General features: G+C 38.1%; 1 protein-coding gene and 1 pseudogene across 1 annotated transcript; one reads left to right on the top strand and one right to left on the bottom strand.

Moving 5' to 3' along the window:
- Window positions 1–80: 80 nt before the first annotated feature.
- LOC145503355 (uncharacterized) lies at window positions 81–1,972 on the bottom strand (annotated as a pseudogene).
- A 9,222-nt stretch (window positions 1,973–11,194) lies between these two features.
- Window positions 11,195–18,324, top strand: LOC145460122 (uncharacterized). The gene is made up of 2 exons (XM_081444854.1): window positions 11,195–11,477; window positions 17,441–18,324. Exon 2 carries the CDS (start codon window positions 17,469–17,471, stop codon window positions 18,186–18,188), a length of 720 nt encoding a protein of 239 aa, XP_081300980.1. The 5' UTR covers window positions 11,195–11,477; window positions 17,441–17,468; the 3' UTR covers window positions 18,189–18,324.
- The last annotated feature ends 7,929 nt before the right edge of the window (window positions 18,325–26,253 follow it).

Genomic DNA, 26,253 nt, shown 5'->3' with positions numbered 1-26,253 from the left:
CTATTTGTCACGTAGTCGGCGCGCGATCACGTGGGTGTCCAATTGCAACTTTTTTAAAATTAGATACCTGTAATTGGATACCTAAGCAATTCGCACGTCAATTACGTGCACTTTACGGGCTTCCTTGTTAATGTTTAGCTCTACTAACGTTGTCAGTCAAAAGAAGTTCCCAAAAAAAATTTTAAATTCGAAATTCGTTAGAGATACGATTAATTAGTTATTGCACCTCATGTCGTACAGGGTAATCCTGCTTGTAATTTCAAATCGGCCTCGGGCGATTGCTTCTTGAATTGTACTCCACTCTGTCCAATTACTATTATTAATCGTAAGGCGGGGTTGTAATTGCGCTACCGGATGTGCACTTAAACCAGTATAAACACCGGAACACATAGGAACTCACCAGGTAATTCCTGGGTTTCACCCACGTGACCAATAGCTTAGCAACGGTTACTATCCGCCATCTTGGTGTCCCTCAAGCGTAAACAAAGCATATCCAAAGGAGAGTTCATGTGAGAAAGAAGGGATGGTTTTATGCGTTGTTGTCGGCTGTTCGAGCAAAAGTGGAAATCGTAAAGGCTTAGGGGTTTTGCGTATACCTAAGATTAAGACAAATCAAGGGGAAGAACAGGAGGAACTCATTATTAGGAGGAGAAACGAGTGGATTCCTGCGGTGAGTCGCGGCGACGCTACAAACAAGAGAGTGCTAGAGAGTGAACGAGTTTGTAGCAAACACTTCGCTCTGAAACTACCGGAACAGAGCGGCTTTGGTTGATAAATTGGTCAGCAAAAGGATCAATTAAATTTAAAGCTACTGCTTTAATTTTGCACTGGTTGAGTTTGGCATAAAGCTGATCCATTTCCTCTTTCGAAGGTGCCGATGCGCGCTGTATTCGCTGAGGCGCCGGTTGATGCAGTCCCAGAACTAGAAGCTGCTGCATGCTTCGAGGCTTGCGGCTGTTGTAGATCCTCAATTTTCTGGTCGAACTTTTTTTTGAGCTTGTTAGCCGATAAAAAATCGATGTCCTTAGCCCTCGCATCCGGCACTTTATTGACATATTTCGGCAAAATCCATGAGCATTTTACCTGTGTGCAAGCCAGCTTGCTATGAATTCGTGTAGTTGCCTCTAAATAAAATAAAACACTCGCGATATATGAGCATGACTCAGCCAGTCCAGCTTTGCATCCCAACCAATGGGCTGACAAAATAGTCCCATCGTTTTCGGAAATGACGCAACTGTTCACTAAAGGATCATTCATACGCTGTGAATACCGAACACTTGCTCTCACGACATACTTGCCGGCGGTTACTTTGCCTACAACTGAGGTTTATTTAATTAAACGCCTTCAGACTCTTGGACGCCTTGAACTGCTTGTTGGTGTAGAAGCTGGTCTCAAGAACGAGGTAACTCAGCAAGCCCGAGACCACAGGAGGTAAGCATTCTGGACTGAACTGCTCGGCTGACCCCGGTGACCGAGATCTTTTGCGAATATCTTTCCTTTACTCGACTCTCTAAGCTTTTGGCATACTCAGAGAGCACTGGGATACCTTAAGATGAATGCCCGATACTTTTATCGTTTTTTTCTTTCTGGAAATTCATCTAGTTGTCGAAATAATAGAGCGATAATAGAGAAGCTTCACGGTAGAAATGGACTATTATTAGCATAAATTTGACACCCGACGGAGACCAACATGGCGGACACTGATTTGATCAAAGCTTGTGACGTCACGTGAAACCCAAGAATTCATGCCGGTCCCTTTCCACAGCCGTTAACCAGTTCCCCGTGGGGTACTCAACAATGTTAACAGTGGGAGGCTCTGCCCCATGGTCAAAACCCCTACCATTATTATCAAAAAAGGTAACCCTTTCATATACTGAGATAAAAAAAATGCATCTATCTTAAATAGCTACACTGACACTCTGCATCCCTTTTCTATACGCTTAGAATTGAGTAATGCGGGCTGTTTATACATATTAACTCGCGCAATCCATACTCTTTCATATTTATAGTTTATTATAGGCAGAGCCCACCCCCCGAAGTAAACAGTAATTCAGCCAACCAGTTAGTTATTAGAATACCCTTTTAGGCCCTTATCCAAGTTCTTTTTAGAACAAGCCCGGTTTTAGAAAGTCTAGAAATCTAGAAGGAGAGTCTAGAAATCAGTAGGTCAATCCTGTGCAACGGAATTCACTCCGGCAGAGAGCTCAAGTGGTTTTACCCGAAGAATTTTTATCGACTACTAGCCAGACTGCGAGCAGGCTCTTTGTCTTCCTAGCGTGCGACGCAAAGACACGAATTCAAAGCAAAAGAGCAATGATCGAGCGGCGAGAAGCGCATGCGCGAAAAGAAGGAAAAAAGGAAGGGACTCTTAAGGCATTGTCGATCTTTTCAATCCGCCTCCTTTGACACCCATTTGCTTAATAATTCCTCCCAGTTTGCAAAATAATATCATTGTTGCTCTTAAATCGATATAATGCCAGGTTTTGTAAGCTAACTGGAATGCCGATATGATTTCTTGGGCGAAGACAAAGCTTTGGTAAATAATTAAATTATTTAGGAAATAAAAAACATGTACTGTGTTTCTATCGACGAGTGGAAGTTTGGGAGAACGAAAAATGTTGTGGGAACACGAGCCGCAGGTACATGTACAGCTTTTTCGAGTTCTCCCAAACCTTCACGAGTATTTCTATAACTCGATAGAAACACGGAGAACATGTTTTCCCCTTCTTTTAGAAAACACCGCGACGAAAAAAAGGAAAACAACTTTTTAAATTTGATTATCGAACTGTAAATTCTCTTTGCTCGCGCGATCATTACGTAAACAACTCGTGCTAGTTCTGTGTTTCTATCGAGTTTGGAAACACTATTTTTAACCAATCAGCGCGCGTATTTTCTTAGGATTGTTTTCTAAAAGACTATTTCGAGCGGGTTTTCATTGAGTGTCGTTAAACGAAAACTTAAGTAATCATTCTAGCCAATCATCGAAGATACAGACAATCTTGTGAAAAAAATCAAAACTAGAAGCAGTTACACGTATCTCATGTAAAGCGCGGGAAAACCAGTGCGTGCGAGTCATGATTAGAATTAGATTTACCTCTGATTGGATGAAAAAGTGGCGCGAGTATTTTAAGCCAATCGTGTAGTGTAGTCAGGGGCGGGGGAGAACACTCTGCGACGCCTGGCACTTTTTGTGTATCTGAATCATCCAACAAAAAATGACGTCACATCCGGTAAAAAAAAGCGCTGAGCGGCAAAATCAAATTTGAACATGGCATAATCGTTCTCTCAGTAAGGAAAATGGTAATATTTTGCAATCGGCCGGATATTTTTAACGTTTTATTTGGCCACGATAAACAAAATTTTGTCTTCTTCCTCGTCATATCAGTTTGTTTGAAGGACAGGGTAATTATTTATTCAAAAACACGCTGTTTTGAAGGCGTGTTTTTTACGAAATGTCGCCATTTCCTCCTCGCTGAATTCCACAGGAGTCATCGTTTGTGTGGAAATAATGAATTCTAGGTAAGTTGCACTCAATTCAAATAGCCCATTCTCTTAGGTAGGCATCACACTAAGAAAAATGCACAATGACAGGTTTCTAGACATGGGGGAACCTTATTAACAGAAGCGCCTTTTTTAAAATTTACTGTTGCCAAACACTCGAGAGTACTTGAGTGCTGTTAATCGTATCACTGCGAGAACAGACCCACACACATAACGCGCTTTGCAGAACTTTCTTGCCGATCGACACTAACACAAACTCGTGTGTTTGCTCATGACTCAAACTGATGCCATAAAACATGTTACGATTGGTTAAGAACCTTAAACAAGATATGTTTTCCCTAAGCAATCCCTTAATTGATAAACGCTTCGTTACAGGCAGGCCGTGAACCCCTTAAAACAAAGCAAGAGGATTAGTTTTAACGGCGATTAAGTAATTTGGACATGTCGTGGTTTTTTCTCATTTATAATCAAATTTATTTTTCCGTTTCAATAGTGTTAGACGTCAGCAGCGCTAAGTTCCAATACCCCCCCCCCCCCCCACTGAGGTCAAGCATGCACCTTTAATTTCTTCAAACCCTCTCATTTGCCCTGTTTGCAGACCAAGTTCCTCATCTATTAATCCCTGTCATATTGGCAACCCATTTTGAAAGGTTACTAAAAAATTGTGCATTATATTTCAGTGTGCTTTCTCTTTGTAATCTTACATCAAGATATTTCAATCCCTAAGGAAATGAGAGAACACTAGCAATACTGACAATTTTCAGTAATTCATCACTTTCAATATGCCATCTAAACAAATTGTTCATAAACAGCAGTGAAATTTCATGCCCCTACACCTAGCCATAAAAGGAAGTCTGGGAACAGGCAATAGCAACAGTGACAGTGCCAGGCTGGTGAATTTTACAAGCTAATGAACTCATGTCTAACAATGATGAGTGATGAAGAAGCATGGTGAAGTGAAACTGAAGAATCAGACTGTGAGTGACAGTGATAGAGTCAGTGTCGTGAGAGTGATGCTAGTGTCTGTGAACTTGGACCAGATCAGCAAAGAAAAGGTTTTGTACTAGAAATTGACGGAGAGCAACAAGTTTGTGCTAAAAAACTGAAGAAGCTGGCTCAGACCAGTCTTAAAGCCAGCATCTACTTACAGTACTTGTCAAGAGTTCCTGACTTGTGTAGGTGGGAAGGCTCTCTGTAATGACCTATATGGGGAGGCTCAGCTCACGATGAGTACCTTTTTCAGGCGTCAGGTATAAAATTAATGATAGGGATTTCACAAGTTGAGGTGTACGAAAGGGTAGGAAAATCTGTCATTTAGGGATTCCATTCTTCTGTTTCTAAAATGTTGTTGAAAAGCTCTCATTTACTCTCCTCAGCCTGAATGAAGAGATTCTGTAATATTATTTATTAACTTCTTTCCAAGGGAATAGAAAAGGGATGCAGTATTCTTAAATAGGTTTGTTAAAGGGGTACATTTACCCTTTTGCAATGTAAGGTCGACAAAAGAGGTGCCATTTCTATCAAAATGGTACAAATGTATACAAAAGGGTAAGGGGTAATGGACCTTGAGATAAGGCCTTTCCATTTAAAACTTTGTAGAATACCCCTTCCCTCCCCCCCCCCCCCCCTCCCAGCTTGTGAAACAAAGATGTTCAAATTATTGTTTTGTGAAAAAAGGCAATTATTAAAAAACAAAACGGTGCCAAGAGATTAAGTGATTGTCAATGCAAGTTTCCATTTGTATTTTGAATTAAAATGGGTATAACATGATCCTAGAGTATACTATGCAGCTTCACAGAGAGGCCCAAACTGATGATGAAAACATATGTTTTAACACTTAAAATTCTATTTTTGCCTCTTCCCTTGTACCTTGTGACCTTTCTAGGGAAATTCTGAAAAGGTCCCCACCCCCACCCCCACCCCCAAAAATTCAAATTTTATATACAAATCACTTTTTTATCTTGAAAATGGTCTCAGAGACAACAAAACATTTTTATGGCTAGCTAAACTACTTATTAGGAAAATAAAAATGTTCAAGGAAAAAATGAACAGGAAGAAACAACAACAAATTAACTTTTTTTTTTCAGAAGAGCTACTACTTGTATTTTTTTTTAACTTACATGTAGGTCAACATAATTTGTTTTCACAATTTACCACAAAAGAAAACACCACAGAAAGGAGAACTATAGTTGTGGCATCTGAGCTACATTTTTAAATGGAAACATTTCCCATAAAAATTTCCAAATTATATTCTTACCAGTACAACAACATACCAGCTATATTTTGCAGAGAAGTATACTTAATTAATAAAATTGATGTAGTGAAATTTTCTATTTAATTTTTGTACACCTGATCTTACAGAGTGCAACCTTTGGTTTAACTGGTTCACTTTACTGTTAAGGAATAATTAAATAAATCACACCAGAGTGGCTTTGTATCTTTATTATAATTCTCATTATCAGTAGAGAAATCACACTGGTACACTGGTCCACTGATCAATACTCTTACGTGTATGTTAAACATGGGAAAGCAGGTTGCATCATCTAAATCATAACATTGTATGCCTGTGTGGGGTGTATATGCCAGGAGGTAACCACCTAAGAAAAGACAAACATAAATTATGTCATTGTTTCAATGACTCACCCTAAGTGGGTATTATGCTCATTACCACCTTAATAAACAAGATATATTAAAGTATAATTTTTACCTCCGCTTTAAACTTTTCAAACCTACAGTTTGTTTTCACTTTCAGAGAGGTTCTTAAATTCACAAGCACACCACCCACCCCCCTCAGCCCTGATTCCTACTCTCCCATAGCCAGGATCCCATTTCAACCCTCCAATAAATCAGTAATTTTTTTTCTAATTTTGGTCTGACTTAGATTCATCTCCACTCAGCCATGAAAGCAATGGTGGTAGATTTCTGGATATTTGTTGGTCTAGTTCACTATTGTTCTCAGATTCCCACCTCCCTTTTGACAGAATTAAATTCCGTTAAAAAATAAACTACAGTAGTTTAATCAAATTAATGCAGAGGCAAACATTGAACCAGAAACTTACTATAATTTTGGTATGAACGATACCAAAGTATAACTTACATAATTAATATCACATCTTTTCTATTGTAATTTAAGACAGTGCAACTACTAATAGATTGACCCCAAAAACCTAAAAACATGACTTTAGAAACACAGATAAGTGAGAATATTACCAGTTTTGCTTTTGCCACCAAGCACTCTGCTTTTAAAAAAAATACATGGAAGATAATGACAAAGCAATAACAAAACCAGCCAACCAACCTCTGGAAATTCAATAAACACACCAAATTCCCCTCCAAAATTCTCTTCAACACCTTACAGTACATGTTAATGTCAGCAGCATAAATTCAACTCAATGATTTGGCATGCTACTATCATCAAATGTTTATCCCTTGATTCAGAATTTTTAGGAGTATCAAATAGAATTCCGCTATAGATTACAAATACTGTTTACCTTAACAAATATTTGCATTAATTCTGGAGATATTTAAGTTTAAAATGTGTAAAATATATGCAAATGAGAGGACTGATGATGTCATACACCAAACCCAATATTACATCAAGTGCAGACCATATATACAGCAGAGATCATTGAAACTTGGTAACCTTATAGTTCTACAAGCAACACACTAATATGGCTACAAAAAATGTTCCCTATTGGCAACTCAATCTTTTCCAGTCCCCTCTAACCCAATTTCAATAATCCAGTGATTTTCAGCTTGAAAAACATTAATCAAGGACATGAGGTGGCCAGAAAAGCCTAGAATATCAGGGAAGGTCTGAAATGCAGTCTGTTGCCATGGTAACAAAACTGTTACGCTCATATTATGTAGCACATCTGCAAATTGCATCGTAATAGCACTGTCCCCACTGGAGCCCATGGTTCAGTAGTTTACTTGGAGAATAAATTTCATAACTTTCCTGGGGGACTGGATGATCTAACCGGTATGTGGGAGACTCCCAGAATATTTGCAAGAATGTATGACTATCTCTTCACAGGTATTCATTAATAAATAAATAAATATATAAATAAATAAATAAATAAATAGACACTAACACTACTAACATGACTGAGTTTGGAAAATATATATTTTTTTAGTCTATGATATTTTGAAAAATTTCCCTCTCCCATCTAACACGCTGATCTTCTTTAATTTGGTACTTGAAATTGATAACAAGGATGCTACACCTTGGCAACTCGTTGGCCAGGATATGTTGCACAGTCTTCACATCAGATAATGGGTCTGTACATATTATTTATGTATCTATTAAACAGAGATCTCCCCATCCCATCCCTATGAAAATTCCAATTTTTATTAATAGTTTTCTTTAAAAAGTTTGGCTTTTGAGACCCTCCCAATCCCTGGAATTTCCAGTAATCTCCTTGGGGTGGGTATGGACATTTTCTAGAACCACACAATAAAACAAATAAACAAACTTTAAGATAAAATGTTGAAGTATAAGTCAGTGGGACATATATACATTGATCAACTTATAAAGACATGATTGATCATTGCAACGTACTATACACAACTTAAGCAAAGGTGAAATTATAGTCTGAAAAAAAAATTAGGTGTGAACTGGATTCTAACCCATGACCTCTGTGATACCGGTGCGATAACTTAATTAATTAAAGTTCTATGCTACAACATACCAAACTGCTAATTTATTATGAAGTGACACAGCTAAAGGAGAGTTGTCAAGAAATCAACTTTTTTGTGAATTCTAAGATCAATATGAGTCTTCTAAATTTAAGATTATTATACCTAACAAAAGACATATAGTAGGGCACTGCACTGTGTGCTCTCTCTACACACTCTTCCAGGCAGGATAGTAATGCATATACATGTACCTTTTTTTTTGTTTGGAATATACTGTTACTGCATGGTCATACAAGAGGTACTAGTTGCTGCTGAGTAGTCTTAAAATAAGTGAACTAAGTGTGACAAAATATAATGTATATTAAATCTGCACCAGTTCAGTACAATTTAATACCAAATTTTAATCAGCCGCAAAAAAAAAAATTGTTAGTACCTGATATTACATGTACTTTGTGAAGGCTTCTGGAGGGGTTATACTTTTATAAAGTACCTGGCAGCAAGTACTATTTTGATTTACTAAAGCAAGACTGTAGTAACTGCTAAGAAAATGTGTTTTGTACATCCCAGAAAAATTGGGTGGGGGTCAGTGCAGACCTCTTCACAAAAGTTAAACTCTTAACCTATTTATGACCAAAATCTGTGATTTTCCCTACCCCATTTATGACTGTTGCGACTGCTACAGTTGCCCTAAACATAAGTTTTGAAGGACTTTTGTCGATGGTCTTATCAATAATGATGAAAATTGAGGTAGCTTATTCTAAAAAAACATAACAAATTAAAGACTAGAGGGCAAAAGCCTTACCCTGGAGTATTTATGACCAAAACGACTGAATAACCATACCCTTTGGGGCTGCACAGCTGTATATAGCACACAGAGGAGAGTTCCCCCCCCCCCCCTACCGCTGGAGCAGGAATCAAAATATTATTGCCTTGATGACATAATAAAGATAAAATCTCAAAATAATCAAGAGTTACATATATGCATGGGACTTCACTAACAAAATGATGCCTGTTGCTTGCTGTAAATTGTATATAAATTACTCCTACAATGTGCCAGAATTCTGTTAATCTGGTCACCAACAGGTCACAAAAATCTGATTGTATAATTAATAAATAAGAAAATGACCGACTGAGCTTTTGTTTGAGCCAGAATAGAGTGGCCATAATAACTAGGTGGCTGTGTTAACAGGGGTGGCCATATGGTGAGGTACATTCCACAGTAGTGATAAAGATGACACTCTCAAACATCAGTACCCATAAAGATTTTGGACAGTATATTTTGCATAATCAGTTGGAAGAGGAAGAGGGAAAATGGAAATAAAATAGAATAGCTCTTGTGTACCAGAGACAACCCTTTCCCCGAGTTACCCTGGCGGAGCTATCTTTTCACTTATTTCTTTGCAAAATTCAACCAACCGTTTACACAAGGATGATGAACCAGACTTGGGGGTGAGACAATTCAGGTGGGCAAGTTGACTCACCTTGGCAGCTAAAGTAACCAACAACTTTTCTTTAAGTATACATAAACACTTTGGCTCGCCTAACTGGAACAACTCTCAGCATGGCGAGTGTCACGTAATGCCTAGATTTAAGATTTAAAGCAGCAATTTGTATCAAAGAAGAGAAAATTAACTCAGCAAAACCCACTCTGATCAAATGAGTGAGGGAAACTTAAACAAAGAGGGATAGTTGCACATTTGATTATTCAATAGGAGTTACGAATAATCATGCAGGGTCAACTTTTACTCGGCCTACATGGGCTACATTTTCTCATACAAACACTTGATAAAGTTGCCTCAGGGGGAGGGTTATCCCGGGTACCCGAGACCATACAAGTGAGACCTGTGTTACCTCAAAGAACACCCCCACGATTTTCAAAGGGGAAGGTCCATGAACAGGACCTTAACATAGGGCAGCTTCAATGGCAGATTCCCTCTGATGGCTTGGATTTGAATAATTGATTTAATTACTTTTAAAGAGGACTAGAACTCAAAAATCTTGCTCGAATTTCGACCCAGCGAGGCATAAGTTTCCATGTCGTGAATCAAGTTTTTACTGGGCGTTTTAAAAGCACTCACCAAAGAGAAAGAGACTGATGACCCCAAACTACCGATACATATGTACTGTATCTTACTGAAAACAACAATCTTCAACGAGAGATGTAGGAATGTGGGATACTGACCTTCAGCATGCGATCCAGCTTGTCTCTTCTACCAATACACGTGAGCCAAGAGTAACAAAAGTTCTGGTGACAGCGACTTTCGGAGCTAAACGGCTTCTGTTAATTATGTTCCCGTAGTACACAGTGCAAACTATGGCCAGCAATACTTCATCCAGGTTGTTGTTAACATTATAGGCTATTGCACTTATTGTTATCACTAAATCACGAACAACAAGAACCAAAAGTCGGAACAACACCAGTTTTACAAATGTGTAAAATTCGCCCGACGATGACGGAAGGCTCTCCGTTATTTTGCTTCAAAACAATAATAAACTTTTCTCTTTTCCCGAAATTTTTGCTTCAAAAGTCGAAGTAATGTGTCTGCAACATCCTTCCATACTCAATATAAAATGAAACGAAACTGATGGTTTACAAATAGAGGGAAACCACGAGTAATCGAAACGCCATTTTCTCGCTTTGTGAAACGAGCCGCGAAGCGCAGTTTAAACCGGATGTGACGTCATTTTTTGTTGGATGATGCCTATACGAAAATTTCAGGAGTCTTCTGCCCCGCCCCTGAGTGTAGTTGATGCAAAACCAATGACTTTTGGCTCTCCAGTGAAAACGGCTCTTTTAAAACCAGTCATGATCAGCAGCACGACATAAACATCCCTCCCATTTAAAAGCAATGATATTACTTCTTGTTGCTCGGGTGGCTTGTGGTTTCCAGCCTAGCATTTCCCTTCGTGCCAGCTCCTCGCGATCCAGAAGGCGCTTTTTACATCCACAAATCAGATAAATTCGCTGTCAGATTGATAGGCGATCAACCAAGGAGTATTCCTCGTTTCTCAATGAACGAGAATTTCATTAATTTCAATTCCGTAGCCAAAGAACATATTACAGTCCCTTCTCCATAGTCAACTGATATTTTTTCCTGTCTTGCCTCATTGCCTTTTCGTTTCTTCCCCTACATTTCAGAGGATTTCAGAAACGAAAACCGATTGCTCGTACCACAGAGTTCAGACGCCCAGCCTTTTTGCGAATATACTTGCCATTCAAGAATTGAGGACTGCACAGACAGTCATCAACGAATCCATTAAGTGAACGTACACTGACAAGAAAACATCTTCACGAGGAACTGCCAACGACGACGAATCCACGTAACCTTTCTTGCAAGGTATTTTGACCTAATATAGTACTTCAAAATATCTCACTATTGCTTCTCTTTCCATCATTCAGGCTTCAACCTACTCGATTCGAAGGTTCCCTTCGGTCGTTTTATCTATTTTGAACGTCACTCAGGGGAACCGTGCTATTGGCTTCATCAGAATATCCTCGCTTATTCACCAAACTGCCTTCCCTTTTTCTTCAGTTCTCTTCAAAACTTTCTCAATGCGAAATATTTACCGCGAAGAATTCTGAAGCTCTCGCTCATTTAATGATGCTTTTATCTTTTCTTTATTTAAGTCTTAATTTTTATGTGACTTCATTCGCGTTTTGAATTTTATCATCAACAAAAATTTATCGGGTGTAGTTGGCATAGCCTTTGTGAAACGTCTTACTCTTGAACCTTGAAATTCTGATTTTTGGTCACCAACTTTGAATTTTAGATTCCTTGTTTCACCGCCGTTCGCATCTCAAGCCGATTAAAAAACTTAAAGTTGTTTTCGAATTCAATATTTTTATCTCTCTCTTCGACGGGTGACATTTTCGTGATCTGTGCCCTGCGGGCATGATTATTCATACAGTGGAACCCTGTTAATACGACCACCCTCGGGCCACGAAAAAATTGGTAGCATCAACGGAGTGGTCGAATTAAAGGGTTTCTTTAAATAAAGAAATGACGGACTGAGTTTTTTTTTTGGAGGGGGGGGGGGGGGGGCAGAATAAAGTGGCCGTAATAACGAGGTGGTCGTATCAACGGGTTGGTCGTAAGGTGGGGTTCCACTGTACAACAGTTTAATTTGCTAAAACCTGTTGTCCTTGAGTTAAATTCGAAGCGAAAAATATTTTTAAGCTGTTCTTTCGTTCAGTTCCATCTTTCTACAATCGCGGATTTTTCTTCATTTTCTGCCGTGTAAATTCTTGTCCCAAGTTTCAAGAACTGAATGAACATTTTGCTGACAATCCTGATTTGAATCATGTTTCAACCCCCTCGGTGCGCATAATACTTCCTGTTTTTCCGTCGACAACTGTATATGTTTTTTTTTTTTTTTTTTCAATTTCCCCCATCACGATTCTCCGGTGAATGAAATCTCTTCTGTCAAGTGTTTTAAGTTCATTTACCGAGTGTCGTATTGAACCAAAACCAAACCAATTATTTGCCGATTAGACTGCTCAGCCATTCTCAAACCGTAGTAAATTAAAACCAAAACCAAAGAAATTGTCTAATTACTTTCGACGCGAAATTGAAAACCTCTTAATCTATGGTTTAAAGGCTTTAATGTATGCGAATTTATGTGTGCAAGCTTCCTTTAATTAGAAAACGTTGTCAGACCTCGCCATTTTTTTTGTTAATTGTGTCGCAAACGGGATGTTCATTACTGTATTTGGTTTGTTTTGTAGTTTAGAACACCTCACTGCTAGGCCAGAGACCGCAAAAAAGATTTCTTAATGGAAATGTTATTGACTGGAATCGATGGCTTAATTAATTCTTTAACTCTTTTTTCTTTAAATTATTATGCGCCGGCGACGATGACCTAACGTGTGCTATTTAACAATTATTCACCGAAGGCGAGGTGAACATTGGTGAATTTTCACCTAGACGAAGTCGAGGTGAATATGTACCAACGTTCACTGAGCCTGAGGCGAATAATTGTTTTAGTATAATTGTCAGAGGTGAAACACAGAATAACGACTAAAAGAGACTGTTCGTTTGCATAAACGCCTGCAGTGGTAGTTTTAAAGCTTATCTGTTGTGAATCAATTTACACATCAAGTTGGCCAGTAAAAAAAAACAAGCGAAACACAACGAAAAATAAATTCATCCCGTACCTTTGTTTTATCGTTGCTGACCTCATAACACTGAGCTGTCCTCATCGTCTACAAATGAGTAGCTTTAGTTTGAGGAAAAATAAATTTCGGTCAATCGATCTGACCTGCTGGCGATTAACGTAACCACTGCGTTGGCGATTCTTAAATTCCTTGAATACGAGTTCTTGAAAGAAATTTTGGTCCAAGGGCGACAGCAGTCATTTTGAAAATTCTCCATCCTTCCAAGTATCCTGGACTTGGAGTAATGTAATTGGAATAAATAAAAATTTGATTCAGCTACTGTCCGCCATGTTTATTTACTTGCCGAGATGGCAAACAAGTGCCGAGTTCAGTAACCAAGCCTCGAAAATGTTATATGTTATATTTTTCAGTCCGTGTTTACATAACCTCATCTAAACACTTGGGGGTCTGGGAGAATTCTAGAAAGTAATTCAAACCCTCGACTACGTCTCGGGTTTGCATAGCTGTCTCGAATTTGCCCAACTCCGGCCCTCCTTGTGTTTAGTTGAGGCTATGAAAACACAGAAAGAGTGCTCTATTGCTTAAACAATAGAACTTTTATAGTTAATCAAGTATCCTGTATTATATTCTGAGGAACTACTCTTTCAAAAGAGGTACAATTTGACAGATAACATCTAAACTGAGCTTGCCGCTTTCGAGCAAGTTTTTAGTTTTTACCAGTGGTGATGTTAGAAGGTCCATTTACTTATTTTAGAGTCCGCGTTAGATTCCGTTAAAGCAAAGAAAGGAAATTTTAGCTCACATGGAACTTTAGGCAAAACTGGACGAGTTATTAATTAACACGAGAAATCAATGACATGATTTTCACCTGCGGTCAAAAAATTGTGTTATATGAAGAAGCGATGTGGTTTTTAGAGAGTCAAGTGGTTTTGAGAAACAGTACGCGATGTTTCAACTCAGGGTACCTGCGGCTGGCTCAGTTTTCGTAATATCGTCGAACTGATAAAATAAGGCTCATTATTAAACTCTGGTCCTCGAATCTCTAGACTTCCTGGTTCACTTAATCTTGTTTATCAGCCGTTATACACATCCCAATTAACTCCGCTAAGTAGGGTTCGATACGAAAAGAGTCGAGACTGTTTCAGAATTAAATTACAATGCGTTCAAGATGATCTGATATGTTCGTGACAATAAGTTCATTGCATTTGCTATTGCACTTTCAGTTATGGCAAGTTTAAATAGTAGTTTTACTCGTAACTACAGCAGAAAAAAAGAACTGTATCCTTTGATATGATATCTTTTTTCAATAGAATATCCAAAATTAAAGGCACTGGCAACTAACTTTGAAAGCCTATTTTTACCGCAATTTTTTTTTCGGGGACCGTTAACGACAATCGTTACGAGCAACAAGAAAAGATATGATTCCAAAGGATGCGGTCCAGTTTTCATTTTGGTTTCGAAAAAAAAGAAAACGTCAGCTTGAGAGCACGAGGATGCGCAGATAAACCAGCCACCGGTCAATGAAATAACTCAAAGCGGTTCTTTAATATCCTAACTCAATTAACCACCGAAGGTCGACTTACATTTCTACTCAGTAGTATTCTAAGCACCAGATACGATTCACTGTAGCACGCCTTACTTTAACGGAGCAATTTTCGTTCTTAATTCTGAGAAGTATCCGCTCTATCTTAAGTTCAGGCTCGCATTAGACTCCCGTCATTTGTAGAGGAACCCTTTATCGACCAAGAGGGAACAAGGAAGTTAATGGAGAGAGTACGTTTTATGTATATGTTGCGGTTCAATGTAAGTTTCCTTTGTTTCATATACATTATAATTAGCATACATCGGAAACAAAGCAAAGTGCAAAATTATAGTTTGCCGGTTTACGAGAATCGCGTGATCCAAAATAATTCAACTAAGATCGACCGGGCGTTAGTTTGGAACCTATAAATGAGAAGGTTGAGTTCTGAAACTGGACTGGAAGTCTTCAGGTACGCAGTCTGATTAAGTCTGATTCTTTTTTATTAAGTTGATTGCAGTTAGTTTTTAATGGTGATAACAGGTTTCTCTGAACTGATTCTGCGATTGAGTTTGATTTCGCTTAGGGCTCGGCACCTCCGGTGTTTAGGAGGATTCGGGTTTTCCCACAAGTCCTTTCAAACACTGTTTTAATTCACTAACTTGACCAACCGGCCAAGAGCTGTCGTAGGTCGACCTCTTACAAGTCTACTTGAACACAAATAGTTTTTTCTGTTGCAAGCTTTTCAACTGAGGGAGTAATTTCATTCCCTTTCCAGGATATTAATTCTATCTTAATGAGTTCGAGTTAGGTTTCTGCCGAGGTGCCTCTCCACGAGTGGTCTCAAATTAAATAAAAAATTTTAAAGTGATCACGAACTGTTAACGTGATTTTCTATCACAAAATGGTGTCGCGTTTTTTTTCCGTTTAGGCTTCTCAAAGAATGGTTAAAGATGATTTTTCAGTTCGTACTGCGCAGTCTCAGTATCCCAATGTTTGTGAGTCTCACTCGGTGGAATACGAATCACTGTTATTCGTTACGAACCGCTTACCTTATCTTTGAGGCCTTTTAAATTCTTTTTCCAGCAGCTTCTTTGATTTTTACAGCTCAGTATGAATTCGTTTTATCAAGCGATGTCAGGAAGAATGAAGCATAAAGCTTCGCATCCAGGTGGGGTTGACATGAAAAGTTTAATTCACTTCATGTAACTGGTAGCGAAATGTTACATTTTGTGACGTCTTACATCAATCAAATAAAAAAAAACCTAAACAAACTTCCGAGAGTGCGCAGTACTGACTGGAAATCATCTTTAAATCGCGATACAAAACTAAATGCCATTTAAGTTTGAGACAGCATTACCGCATTATATAGGTGGCGTTGAAAGAAAATATATTTTTGTATTAATGGGCAGCTGCGGTTGGTGCAGTTTTAGAAACATCGTCCATTGAAAAAAGTCCATTATTGCTTTCAGGCCTTGTTGAAATTAATACAGCTTTTAAAATCTGTCAACTACGCTTATACACTTCACCTGCATAACAGAAATCCAAATGCAATGGCACAAATACGACCTTTAGACTTCTAGTGCAAATATTAATTGCATGTTTTAGTCCTATGCAGAGCCCAATTCAAATTGGACTGAGGCTTCGCGGTCGGTCTAATTTATTAATCACTCGTATGATACAGACTGAATTCAGAGACTCCACTTAGTTCTATTACCATCACTTATCACCATGTTCTAAATATGTTTCACTGATCTGAGAAAAACTGGAATAGTATTCAAAATAAAGCATATTTTATAAAGATTTAAAACTTCCTATGGTTTTTTTTTTTTTTTTTTTTTTTTTTGTAACGTTTTCTTAATTGAGTACACATAAAATTCTGTAAAAAACTTCAGTTTTTTTTTTTTTTTTTTAACGAAAATGAACTTAAGGTATTGAAGTTTTATTCTGAGAGTTTCTGTTACTGTAAGATATTTTGAGAAGGATTTGTCCAATTGAGTTGAAATTTTCAGGATTTGTTGTTCTAAGTACGTTTTGTGTTTTAAACATAGAACGTTTCCATCCAGTGTATTTTGTCGAAGTTATTCATTGAAACGTATGCTGGTCTATGCCGGATATTCCGTATCAGATTTGACTCAAAGGTCACCATTTCATGTGTTTTTAACTTTTCAAAAATCTCCATGCTTAAAACAATAAGCTATTTGCCTTCTTTTAAAAAAGTCAAAAAAATACTTATTTTGTTCAGTTCTTGCAGGAATTACCTTTTCTCAAAAAAGTACGCCCTTGAATACCCGATTGCAGATTGAATTAGCTGGTGTTAGGTTACAATACAGTTCTAGGGTGCAATTTTTTTTTTCATAATCTTTGGTCTTCAATCTTTCTAAAAATGAATACTTTGCTATGGTTTGGAATTAAATCTTAGCCAGGATAAATAAATAAAAAAAAAAAATTGAACAAAATGGTGTGTTTTCTTGTGCACCCCCGCCTTTTAAATTAGTCCGATCTTTATCTTTCTGTGGTTAAAATAGTTGAAAAAGTATAGTAGTGTTTCTGCCGCCAGTGTAAAAGCTATAACTTTTCTTTATCCAGTTTAGCTTTTACTTTTACACATGTTTCGGTGCTGTTGCAAAGCTGACTTAACTGCCATTCCACATGTTTTGTTTTAGTGGTTGAGAATACTGTTATCTGAAAACAATGGCGGAAGGAAGTACGAACTTCATGAAAAAATTGTTAACGACAGGAATTATAGGTACAGATTGGCCTAAAACAGCATATCTCATCGTCGTCATCAAGAACACGAGTGGAAAGGTAATCTGGAAGAAAAATTACCGAACATTACCACGCCAGGATTCCTCTAACCAAAACCATACAGAAAGCCAAATGCTTAAAGACCAAGAATTTAAAAACTTTATAGAGAAACTATATAGTTCAGATGAAACTAAAGAGGTCGACTCTATTCTTACGAGTAATTACTCGCCATGCAAAGAATGTGCAGACGACTTGATAAAATTTTATGAAGATAAAGAAAGCCCAGTACGGAAACTTACCATCCGATTTGCACATCCTTATCAAACAAAGAAAGACAAACAACGTCATCTTGATGGCCTCAAGGATCTACACAGAGTAGGGATCACTTTAGAGGCTATGACTGAGGAGTCCTGGCGTGACACGATGATGATTGACAAGTCCTGGTTTGACGCGATGACGGATGCGAAGTCCTCGTTTGAGGAGATGATGAATGAGGAGCACTGGTTTGACAAGGTGATGAAACTGTTTCGTTTGGATCCTGATAGCGTTAGGAAAAGAGATGTCGCTACGGGAGGAAAACTGGCAACATTGTTAAGTAAAGACTCCAAGGCTGAAGGACTTGTCGACAGATTCAAAACTCTGAGAGTGCGAAGTGCTTCTGACTGATAAATCTATAGTTAATGGTGAAGAGCCAAAGTAGGACTTTGGGATAGCGCATTAATTTAGCTGTTAGGTTTTATTACACGAGTGGATTATTAGTGAAATGTGTGTTGGACCAGATTGTCCATACCCCCGGAACTTATACCGCTTCTTTAGCATGACACGATTACCAGTATCTTTTGAAGGGATGCTGGTCACCCTCTACCTAGCATTAAACTAACACTAAAAGTAGTTAAACATCTGGGTGGAGAGAGGCACTGTGACAACACACAGTGACCCCGGGTACCTGGGTTTGAACCCAGGGCGCTCGATTCAGAGTCCGATGCGCTAACCATTGAGGGTCTGGTGTTATGAAGAGCAGACGTGAATATTTAAGTTTCTAGAAAATTCTAGAATGTCAAGTCACGCAATGTTTGTGCCAGAATCTTCTACTGTCACGCTATGGAACAGTTTAGAGCAATCTATTGAATGATGTAATTATGATGTAATGTTACATAAATAGAAGCTCCAGGAATGTTCTAGAATGTTACTAACAGCTATGTAGTATAGATTGCTACGTTAGTTGTTCTCGGCAGAGACCGAGAGAAGAAGCTATAAAGTCCCCGTTAGTAGTTCTCGGCAGAGACCGAGAGAAGAAGCTATAGAGTTCCCGTTAGTTGTCTCGGCAGAGACCGAGTGGAAAAGCTTTAGAGTGCTATTGTTATTGTCAAAGCCATTGAGGAACTTTGTTCAAGGTCAAGTGGACCGTAAGGAGATTTCTTTGGTGACACCGAGATTTGTTGTGAGTTCGTGTCAGTGGTGACTAAAGTTTAGCATTAGGCTTAACTTAGTTTGGTAGTAGATTGTATTGTTCAGAAATCGCTCCTTTGTAGCTAAGATTACATTACATATTGTTAAAGAAATAAGTCATTGGGTTCATAGAAGAGTTTCGTAGTGTATCTTTCTGTCGGTCAAGCGATACCGTAACACTGGATGGGGCTTAACTGAGCTGAAAAAAAGATCAGAATTTAAATTGTCAGCTGTGAAATGACGTGTGTTGGTTTCAACTGCTAGCTGAGATCCGAGGTCTGCAAGATTTACCTATCGGCTGAGAGCTTGGCTGCAATGTGAATTGATTGTTGAAAAATGAATGAAATCTTAACCGGTAGCAGTGAGATCGCTGAAAATTTAACTGTAGCAGACTTTCCATCACCCCTTCCTGACCATCACTATATCAGTTAACCGAGTATCTCGCGTCTTGGCGTCTTTTGCATAAAGTCCAAATGATAAAAGGACACTACAAAAACTGTATGACATGATATTTTCTGGAAACGTCCTATATCAATTAATTGCAAAGACTTATGGTCTTATGGACTTCTGTTTTAATATTTTATTTATTTTATTCTATTTTTATTTGTCATAAAAAAGACACAAAGAAATTATAATTGTTAGTATGCAAGAAATAGACAAAAGAAATGACGAGGGAACCTAATAAAAACCACGGGGCTTGTAAACTTAGCTTCCCTCCCAAGAAATACACGATGACTAAAGCTGTACATTATTATTATAGTAAATGACATATTGACAAGCCGTATTTTACGCTTAACAGAATTAGTAATTGCTGATAATAGATGTTTTATGTTTTTTCCTAAAAGATGCAAGAGATGAATAGCCAATAGATAGATAGACAATAGATAGATGCGGTTTTTTTTTTTTTCGATCTAGTATGAACTAAATAATTTATTTACTTACAAATTTGTAAGGAGGAAATATTTTTAACGTTGTTGGGGCTAAGTTAATTGGGGCGTAAAGGACCATGTAGAAAAATGTTCTGAGTGAATGTCCTTATTTTAAAAAGTAATATAAAGTCAAGAGACAATGATGGCAAAATGTCAGCCAGCCCCTTAATAACAATCATCTGTTCTTTTCGTGTCGGTATTATATTATTTTGCTATCTTAAACAATTACATTACGAGCCTGAGATTTCTATCGCGTGATATTTGACTAGACCGCAGTCCGAATCAACTATTACGCAAATAAATCGAGAGCAAATAATATAATTGTTTTAGTATAAACCTACTAGTCGTTCAAAACGTTATACAAATCCCTTCACAGACACTGCGAAAACGAAAAGAAACGGCCATCCATCGTGTTATTCACAACCGCACACTACTACGCTACTCACCATCTACAACAGAATAGATGGTGAGTAGTGTACGTAGGCAATCACTGAGAGAACGCCATTCGTGGTAGAACGCTAGTAGATTTATACTGATATGTAATAGAATATCAATAAGTTTAATATAATTATTTTTCATGTGTGATGATTAATTTAAGTAACACAATTTTATTCACTTGACGAGTAAGCTGTCCAATTAAATAAGTACGTTTGCCTTAAACAACTGCGAGAACCTCGTGTCTGTTTTTATAAGAGGATCCAACAAATTTGATGTCTGTTTCCAAGCGGAAGTTTTGAACAGGACTGACAAACGCAGGGGTACCCAAAAATTAACCTCATCCCAACTCGCAAAATGCATTTTTTTTTTTTTTTTTTTTTTTTTTGCAGGAATTAGTCGCTCACTGATTGAAACGCGTACGATTCCTTTTCCTAAGCGAACTGCTAATATCTAATGCAGGAAGTCAGCTCTGCGAATCAACCTTCCTACCTTCCCCCCACTTCCCTTTCCATCTCGCCCCACTGAAGGTGTCTCACCTGCGACCACACCCAGCTACCCAATTGGTGAGTTTAGTGTGTGGTAAATTTCAGTCCGCTGGTTGGAATTTTGGAACTTCCCGGCAAAAGGGAAATTTAGACATGTTTCACCTTAGCCTGTGTAAAGCCGCCTGCTCTGCTCCAGAAAAATCGGAAGGGAGCGTCTTTGCTCCGATTTTCTCGATGAGAGTGGGTGGGTCATTATATAGGCTAGTTTCTCCTGGGAGAAAGGAAACGATTAAAATTTGCCAGCAACTAGAAAATGGTTTAGAAATGTTTATTTAATCGTTACTTTATACTGAGCCATACTGTTTCCGATGAATTTTGACAAAATGGCTCGTTGTGTGGCCCTGGTTATAAACGAACAATAGTACATGATAAATTGAGATTACCCGTAGCATAGTTTGACCCATGGTGTCCAGCAGCTACTGCAGTTGCTATTATTTCTAAGTGAACGGAACTCGGAAATCCGCCTTTCAGATACTCTTATTAATTCATTATTTCATTGGGTTTACTGTGAATTTCGTTGCAGGGTTTTGAGTGTCTCAAAAACAACGTCATTTACTAGTTGATTCCCTTTTCTTATTTCTAAAGAGCGTATTAAATGTGTTTTACATTCGGCGGAACTAGACTTTAAGTGACAGTGACAAAGAATGTATATAGTAATAGATGTCCAACAGTAGCAATTAAATGTAGACGTGATGATAGATGGGAATGCAGCCATAACACTACTGGAATAGAGACCTGAAAACATTTTCAGGCTATGAACGGGATTCGAACCCACGACCTTTGCGTTACCGGTGCAAAAAATGAAAATTGGGGGGGTCTTTTTTCCAGTAGCGTTATGGCTGTATTCGCATGTATCATCATGTCTACATTTAATTGCTACTGTTGGACAGCTATTACTATGGAATTCACATACTTGAGCCGAGTATTACGTCCACTGAACGTAAAGGGTCAACCCACACATGTCCGCTTTCATGTGGCTTTGATAGCTCAGTTAGGAGAGCATTGCACCGGTAGCGCAAAAATTGTGGGTCCGAATCCCGTTCATAGCCTGAAAATGTTTTCAGGTCTTTTTTACAGTAGCGTTATGGTTGCATTCGCATCCATTTATATCTTTTGTTGCATTCGCATCCATCCATATCTTTTGTTATAAGCGTATGTTAGGTTTGACAGTGGCAATGTATTCATCCCAGCTCTCAGACTTTTAAATTTTGTTTTAAGTTCTATTCATACCCTGAACGTCTGCAAATCTTGATATCAACTTAGCCCCGGAAGATGAGAGAACCTGGGAATGAGGTTGTCTTGATATCACCTCCAGGCCCCAGAGGTTGGCACGCCTGCTTGCATTTTTGTTGAGAAATAAGTTCCCATTTTTTTCACTGGTTTCGGGGGTTTTTGTTTCAGGCTGTTGCACAAGCTTTATAGCCTAAGTGGTAGTTATTTTGTTGTGTACTTAGTAAATAGTATCTCATTTGAGCTATGTAACGCTACACTGGTGGTACAATCAAGCTCAGAGTTCGAGCTGCACACCCATCCCTCATCTGAATATATGATACGAAGCATGAATATAAATAGGAATTGAACAATCACAGCTAGTAAGAAACCTCAGTAAAAAAAAAAACTCGAACTTTTAGCCCAATTGTAAAATAGAAGACTTCAAGCTAGATCCCAAGTTTCACCATACTTATTCTAATTAATTAACTATTTCTCAAGTCAGTATTTTACTTGTAATACCGTCATTAAAATGGCCAACAGTAAAGTCTGCATTCGAGCCCAGTGGTCCACCAGGCCAAAGCTTATCCCGTTTTTTTGAAGCATGAAGCGACTAGGAGTATTTCTAGTCCCCCCTGGATGGGATGCTAGCCAATCGTAGGGTTACCCCCTGCATTGAATTCGCCCGTATCCATTTGTACACCTGGGTGGAGAGAGGCACTGTGAGACTGAAAGTGTCTTACTCGAGAGCACAACGCAATGTCCCAAGCAAGGGCTCGTACCCAGACCGTTCGATGCGGAGTTGAGTGCACTAACCACGAGGCCACCGTGCCTCCCATAAAAGCCAACAGTAATATCGCCTTATACATGTAACCTAGCGCTTACTATGAAAAACAAGCTCATCAAACTCCCAGATAGTTTAGCTTGTGCCGGAGTTAAGGAAACCTTAAGTGTAAGGGTGTAAAGCCTACATCCTCAGATTACTGGCGCTTATATTACAAAGGCGACAATGGCATAGGGTGCTAACCCTGTAGCTACCAAGAGTGAGCCTAGAGTATTAGCAGCCACGGAAAGCTGTTTCGACCTTGCTAGGCCTCGTCAGTATGGCGTAGCTGATACTTGGGCTCGAGGTATTTGGTTTCACCTCTGCAAAAAAAAAAAAAAAAAACATAACGCGATTTTATAAGCAATCTTCGAAAACTTTTAAATGTGCCGCAATCTTTGCTCGCTATTTACCTTAGTCCGTCTGTCCATAAACACGCGCATTAAGAACTTGGCCCGTTGAATATCCAGCCATCTTGATTGAACAAGCTTTGTCAATAACCCATATGTATATATACAAAAAAAAAAGAGTTTTGTTCGATTAATTCACGAATGCTTTTCTCATGACTTCTTTGGGTGATGTGAAAAAAAAAAAAAAAAAAAAAACATAAAAAAAAATAAATAAATAAAATTAGGTTATGGACACTTAAAAACCTTTTTTACTTCCCGATCGAATAAAAACGACAAAACCTTTTTAAGTACACAGAGCCGACGTTTCTTAGGCATTTTAATAAGGCAATTAAAACTGGTTCAATTTCTCGATCCAAACAAAGCTATTCAACTAAGTGAACGAGGCAGGAGTTTCTTGGGAATTTCAATATAAGTCAGCTTTAACTGTTTTGTTTATAGCAATCATTGACGACAGATGGAATTTTTTAAGACAAAAAGTTCTCACTTAATGAAAAAACTTCCGATCGACGAAAAACAGATTCTTTACGGAATGGAAATCTTTCCACATACACTAATCGAAATTTCTCGTAATTTCTAGTTGAGACCATGGATAAAAAGGTGTGACTTCGCCGAACCGTAAGTTTCCGGCTGAGCTGAGCGTTTTAACATTCACTAAATACCTCAGTGCATTTGTGAATATACCTCTTTGTTGTTGAGCGTTTAAAACAAGCAATATTATCCAGGTCTTTACGTTGCTCGTAATTTTACAAGTCTTGTTCAGTCTCGTTCGCTATTTCATTTTCCTCCATGTCCCAGCTGTTTCAATACCTCGCTTGTGAGAATTAATCCTAACAGGGCCTCGTTAATGCCGAACAGTCAAATATTTATTTCTATATTGTTTTTATCGTTTGCTTTGCTGCCATTTTCTAAATAGTTCAGTAAAAAACAAAGGTTCGTTTAGTTTTCTGCGCGGCGTGTAAAACACGCATGTGCTTGTTTCTTACCAGTAATGAGTCAAACTAAAGGTATAAAAATAAAGTAATTGTCGACGATTACTGTTTAAAACTTGAGCGCTCTGAATGGTCAGCCTCAGTATATGTCTTGGTAAGTACTTTTTACAGTCCATATTTGCACAATTATCTAGGTCCAAGGATTTCTTGGCCAGGATTTGATACGTGCACGCTTGTGACAAATTTCATTTGTCATATGTGTTTTACTTTTCTAGCCGGTACGAGGGGCATCGTGTTATGATTTAAGCTTTCAATTTATTTTATGCGGTCACTGAACTTAGTGGAACCTGCCTGAAATGGTATATAATTGTTATTTAAAGGTAGTTCGTGTTATAGGAAACCATGTTCAACGATATACGATAGCTGGGTAAGTCAGGCAGTGAAAATTGATGATACATAAGGTCATGCATGTAAGGTTCTCAGTAGATCCGTGAGCGGCGAAATCGAAAACTCGGAATTTCGCAGGGAACAAACAACTTATTCGACCTGGAGGGGATATATTTTTAGAAGCTATTTTACCTTTTTAGGTATTAACTTTGAAAATTAGAATGGCGTCAAGAAAACAGAGCGAAAATTAAAAACTAAATATTAAATACTACTGAACTTACGCGAACGTTTTCATCCAGTTGGTGCCGTTTTCGTCAGGGTCTTAGAAATTGTTTATTTGCATGAAAAAATATCAGAACAAACCATAGCTAACAAATTATAAAAAGAGGAAAGAGCCAAAACAATTGCCTTGTATCATTTTTCACAACAAAGTTACAGGAAAAATTAGTTTGAGAAAATTTCGGTAGTAAACTTACAGCCGCCATATTGGTGTTTGTCTTTGAGGCTAAAAGATGGCGTACACAATATCTTTATGCTAGAAGATCAGACTCTAAGCTCATTTTCTTTAACTTCAAAGCTATTTCAAAGCACCTCTAGATTATGCTCAGGGCTTAAAAAATATAAAAAAAGATAAAATATACTTATCAGTTTTAGTGATAGTTCAGAAACATTCAGTATACCCAAGACATCACGGTTTTTGACTTGCTCGATTTCTGAAGCGAAAGGCGGAGTCTTTATTGACATTACTGCTTTTTCTTAATTCCGAGCATATGTAAAAGGAATGGCTTTGTTTCAGTAGATCTTAGACATTTCTCGATGATGTTAGATGAAATTTCCGAGCAACTGTTAAATCGGTAATGTTTGCATTTCAGCCAGTGTGCCTAATTTGTAATTTACTGGAAAATATGGAACATTTGCAGACTTAATGAAATGTCTGTGGATCCTGAATGTAAACACTTGGTACCTTTCCATGTTAGAAACAAAACGTTTGTAAATTTATTACCTAAACATTTTGTTTAGGTTTTAGCTTTGTTCATTGAAAAATTTTTGTAAAATGTTTGTAAATTCTAGTAGCTATAACTAGTCGCCTTGCTCAGTTCTATTGTCAGCAGTTTCTCGTTTCTTTATCGAACTTTATCTAGTGTTCAGATCAGAGGCGTGATATTGGCTTGATTATTTGTCATATTCAGGGGGTCAGGAAATTATTCTGAACAGACTAGGCGAAAAATCAAAATCGCTAGCTAAGAATGCAATCCGGAAGCATTGAATGTTGTCTTTTGGTAGCATATTGGGTAGTTCAGTGTTTTTTTCTGAAACCACATTTATCTTTGGCCAAAGGCGGTCACATGACTGCAAAGTTTCTTCGCGTTGAATGCATTTCTAACCATGAACAAACTCCAGAACAAAAATTGATAATTGCGATGTGGAAAATAAGAAAACAGTTTCACGGAAGAAGCCGAAAGTTTTATAAGATCGGCTATCTGACAGCGAAGATGATCGAACAAAATTGAAGGCAAGTGAAACGCGTTAGAAACTGTAATGAAGAAGTCTCCGTCAGTGTTCCGAAACCAAACCTGGTTTTACTCACAACTGAATGTATTATATTTATATT

Source organism: Orbicella franksi, chromosome 11 (genome assembly GCF_964199315.1).
Source record: "Orbicella franksi chromosome 11, jaOrbFran1.1, whole genome shotgun sequence".
In the NCBI taxonomy this organism is placed as follows: domain Eukaryota; kingdom Metazoa; phylum Cnidaria; class Anthozoa; order Scleractinia; family Merulinidae; genus Orbicella; species Orbicella franksi.
This window is presented reverse-complemented; position numbering and strand designations above follow the sequence as displayed.